The 5,000-nt window shown below is 31.0% G+C and overlaps 1 protein-coding gene across 1 annotated transcript in view; it reads left to right on the forward strand.

Annotated features, from left to right (window-relative positions):
• The window catches only part of abca5 (ATP-binding cassette, sub-family A (ABC1), member 5), a 66,763-nt gene that overhangs the window by 28,936 nt on the left and 32,827 nt on the right, over positions 1 to 5,000 (forward strand). The window contains exons 11-16 of the mRNA XM_056468878.1: positions 408 to 466; positions 1,384 to 1,494; positions 1,598 to 1,773; positions 3,213 to 3,332; positions 3,422 to 3,560; positions 3,643 to 3,733. Of these exons, the coding sequence (XP_056324853.1) occupies positions 408 to 466; positions 1,384 to 1,494; positions 1,598 to 1,773; positions 3,213 to 3,332; positions 3,422 to 3,560; positions 3,643 to 3,733 (696 nt within the window). The remainder of the gene's footprint in view (positions 1 to 407; positions 467 to 1,383; positions 1,495 to 1,597; positions 1,774 to 3,212; positions 3,333 to 3,421; positions 3,561 to 3,642; positions 3,734 to 5,000) is intronic.

Below are 5,000 nucleotides of genomic sequence, written 5' to 3' on the forward strand. Positions count from 1 at the left end.
ATGGTCATAGTATGATACAGCATCTTTAAAATAGAGCTATTCAAGTCATCTGCTGAACTTGCATTTGTAGCGTAATGTGTATCTGAGAAAAATAAAATGTCAGATATTTCCAATTTCGTACAGCCCTAATTAAAATATTGTTTTCAGTATATGAAGTATTTCTACACTGAATGCTGTTATTGGGTATCTTCTTTAAATCACTGTTCACATTTGACCAAATTTATTCATGCAGTGATTTAGGGAACAGTTTGGGAAAGAGAACCAAGTTGTTTTTATTTTAGATATGATGTGTTAAAATCCTTCAAAGCCTGGGTAGATTTGGGTTTTGAAGTGAGCTGGCGTGCAGCAAGAATGACCATTTAATATCCATCACAAGCTTTAACTTTGTATATTTTTACTCCTGTTAGGATCTGCAATATCCGAAAAATTTATAGGGAGAAGGATACTAAAGTGGAGGCTTTAAGAGGTAAGACTACCCACCTTTAATCTGTTTTCATGTTCTAAGCATATGCAGCCTTTTGGTCAGAAATTTATGTCTAGATTGCTTCCTGTGCATTGCTGATAAAATGTTTGGGATAGTTCACCCAAAAATGAATATTGACTCCTCCTCAAGTACTCTAGGTTGACTCATCTGTGTTTATTAAATAATGATGCACCACAAACGTGTAATTACTTTCAAGCTGCTCTCATCATGAAACATATTTTATTAAAATGTCAAAGTTTACGTACAATTAGACCATAAGATTTTTTATAATCAAAGAACTTTTAATGTTTGTAAAAGGTATCACCAGGACGAATTTTAAGTTATGAAATATTGAATATTTCATATAAATATAAATATATATTTAACTTTTAATATACATTTTTGTGCATTTTATTTATTTATTTTTATGTATATATTTGTTTGTGTATCATCTCTTCTTGAAATATGATGTTGTTCTTATCATTGTAATGTTTTAATCTATATTGATCTTTCCATGAAATAGCCATAAGTTGCTGGTGCGGCATTAAATAAAAAAACAAACTCTGCCTCAAGTGGTTTCAAGCCTTTATAAATTCATTTCTTCTGTTGATGCAGATATTTCGAAGAATGCTAAAAACCTGTAACCATTGACTTCCATAATATTTGTTTTTCATATTATGGAAGTCAATGATTATAGGTTTTTAGCAAAAAAAAAACTAAATAAATTAAAGGATGAGTAAATCTAGACAGAATCTAGATTTTTTTGGGTGACCAATCACTTTAAATGCAAAGGCATTTGCAACCATAATTTACTTTTGCAGAACTAAAGAATCTCATAATGCATTTGATTGGTCTTCAAAATCCAGTTTTACTATGATGCATTGATTTATTTGGTCTTTTTTTCTGCTTTGGATCTAAAGGGTTGACTTTTGACATCTATGAGGGTCAAATTACAGCCCTGCTGGGTCACAGTGGAGCAGGAAAATCCACCCTTATGAACATCCTGTGTGGCATTTGCCCCCCTACCGAAGGTCAGATTTGTGATGCACGGATGCAAAATTTTTTTGTACACTTAAGCTGTCCATATTCCTGAGATTCTGTACTTTGCTTGAAATGACTTATGTTTACTCAAAGGCACGGCCACCATCTATGGGTCTCCGGTGGCAGAGATCGCAGAGGGGGCCGAGATGAAGCAGCTGGTTGGTATTTGCCCCCAGTTCAACATCATCTTTGATGTGCTCACCGTAGAGGAACACCTGAGGATCTTTGCCGCCATCAAAGGGATCCTGCCCTCAGATATTGACGGTGAGGTAGGAACTCCTAGTGGATCTAGAGAGCACATCAGCTGACCGCATGTTCACTCATTGTCTGGGAAATGCAGAAGCGAACATAACTACATTTACATGCAGCTGATTTGACAATAAATCCACCCTGCATATTCAGATTTATTCATTATAGAGTGACCAAACGCTATTCTCTGCAGTCTTGGTTCAAGAAGTATTTTTTTATCATTTGTTTTACTGATTTGTACAAGTACAGTTCAATTCAAAAGTTTGGGGTCATTAAGTCTACATTTATTTAAAAAAAAAAAGCCATAAAAACAATAATATTTGAAAGGATGAAGCAGGATTTCCTTCATTTTTAAATGATATTCCATAAATCATTCCAATGTGTTGTTTTGATGCTCAGAAAATTGTTGAAAATTTTGTTTGTTTGTTTGTTTATTTATTTATTTAAAATGAATCATTTATTTTTAAAAAATCATTTATTTATTATTTAATTTAACTTTTTTTCCCTACTTTCTACAATTTATGGAAGAAAGTAAAATATTTCTATTTTTTTTTTTCTATATATATTTCTATATTTATTTATTTTTATTTCTTTCATTTTGCAATGCATATATTTTAAATAGCATAATATACAATTTATGACCGAATGTAAAATATTTCATAAATATATTTTTTATTTTTTATTTTTACACAATATTCCAGAAACCATTCCAGTGCGTTGTTTTGATGCTCATGAAATGTTTATTTATTTGTTTGTTTATTTATTTATTGATTGATTTATTTATTTAATATTTTATTAAATTGTATTTTAGTTTTTTTATTTTATTAAACATTGTTATATAGTTGTTGTTGTTGTTTTTATTTATTTATTTATTTATTTCTAATTTTATTTTTTATTTTTAGTTTTTTTAATACAATATTCTGAAGAACAGCATATGTTTAAAATGTCACAATATACAATTTATTACAGAATGTAAAATCTTTCAGTAATTTTTCATTTTTACATGATATTCCAGAAATCATTTCAATGCATTGTTTTGATGCTCAGAAAATTATTTATTTATTTAATATTTTATTAAATAGTTATTTAGTTTTTTATTTTATTGAAACACTGTTATAAATGTATTATTATATCATTATTATTATTTTATATTATTTCTTTTTTATTTCTTTCATTTTTTTTTAAATACAATGTTCAGAAGAACAGCATATATTTAATATGGCATAATATAAGTGTTTATTGTAACTTTTGATCCATTTAATGCATCCTTGTAAATTCCTTGTTTTTTTTTTTAATAATTAAATGCATTTTTAAATGCATTTTTCTGAACCCCAAAACTTTGAACAGTAGTGTACTTGTATTATTATTAATGTATTTTATTTAAGAGAAGACTTCAACAAATTATTTTCCAGGCATAATTTTTTTGTCTTTTCTGCTCTAAAATATCTCTCTTTTTAAGGTGAGGAAAGTTCTAAAAGATCTGGATTTGGAGAAGATTATGGACGCACAGGCTAAAAACCTCAGTGGAGGCCAGAAGAGAAAGCTCTCTGTGGGCATAGCAATTCTCGGAGACCCCAAGGTAAATGTCTGACAGCTTATACCTCTGACTTGTTGATCCGTTTGCTTATTTATCCACCTACTTCAATGTTTTTTTCACTTATGAATCAGATCCTTCTTTTGGATGAGCCTACAGCTGGTATGGACCCAGTGTCTCGGCACCAGGTTTGGTCTTTACTGAAGAGCCGTAGAGCAGGCAGAGTTACTGTTCTCAGCACTCATTATATGGATGAGGCTGATATACTTGCAGGTGCTTCTCTCATTTTTCTCTTCCATCAGTCATTTTCTCAGTCTCTTTTCTCATACACCTCTGTGTGTTTTCCGTAACACAGATCGTAAAGCTGTCATCTCGCAAGGACAGCTCAAGTGTGTTGGCTCTTCTTTGTACCTGAAGACCAAGTGTGGAGTTGGTTATCATCTAAGGTGAGTTTGGTATTCGTTCTAATGTAATATAATATTGTGTTGTATATTAAAGTCATGGTTTGGTATGTGTTTAGGGCAGCAGGCTGGGAATAAAATAGTACAAAATGTCTTAAAAGGATAGTTCACCCAATATTGAAAATCTCAAGTGGCTCCAAATATTATTTTTTTCTTCTGTTAAACACAAAAGAAGATATTCTGAAGAAAGTTGAAAACCTGTAACCATTGACTTCCATAGTAGAAAACAAAACAAATACTATGGAAGTCAGTGGTTACAGGCTTCCAACATTTTTCGAAATATCTTTTTTGTGTTAAAGAGAAGAAAGAAAATTAAAAAGTTTTGTAATAAGTAAAGGGTGAGTAAATGATGACAGAACATTTTTCGGTGAACTATCACTTTAATTTAGTTAAATTGGGGTTTACTGAACAAATTGTGGCTTTGTCTTCTAAATTTGCTGTATTTAATCAATATAATCAAGTATAATTACAGTTTTCTTGATTATTATAGTTCCTTGATAATTAAGCCAAATAAGAGTGTAGTTCCTAGTCATATCAGCCTAGAAAATAGATGCTAATGGTCTAATCCGATTCAATGATCTGTGCTAAGCTAAGCTAAAAGTGCTCCTACCAAATTCTGGACTGTGGCTCTGTCTTTAATTATAATAAATCAATCATAATTAGAATTTTCTGGATGATTAAAACTGTTTACATTTACGTTTATTCATTGTGCCTGCTGCAGGCATGGTACTGGAGATTACACCAAAATGAGAGTGTAGTTCATAGCCATATCAGCCTAGAATATAACTTTTAATTTTTGGTCAGTCTTAATGCATGATGTATCTACAGAATAGTCAAGCTTTTAAAGAGGTTTTTTTTGTGAGAGAGTGAGAGAGAGAGAAGCTAATGGTCTGATCCGATTCAATGATCTATGCTAAGCTAAGCTAAAATTGTTCCTTGAAGACTCTGGACTGAAGATCTGTCTTTAATTGTAATTAATCAATTAAAATGACAGGTTTCTTGATGATTAAAACTGTTTACATTTACATTTATTTATTGTGCCTACTGCTGTGGTAGTGGAGCAAAGTTCCTTATTAATACACCAGAATGAGAGTGTAGTTCCTAGCCATATCAGCCTGGAACATAACTTTTCATTTGTTGTTGGTCTTAATACATGATACAACTACAGAACAGTCAAGCTTTAATTAGGAAAAAAAAAAAAAATTTCTGAGAGCGAGAGATGCTAATGGTCTAATCTGTTTCAATGATCTAT

This window comes from Danio aesculapii, chromosome 12 (genome assembly GCF_903798145.1).
Source record: "Danio aesculapii chromosome 12, fDanAes4.1, whole genome shotgun sequence".
Classification (NCBI taxonomy): domain Eukaryota; kingdom Metazoa; phylum Chordata; class Actinopteri; order Cypriniformes; family Danionidae; genus Danio; species Danio aesculapii.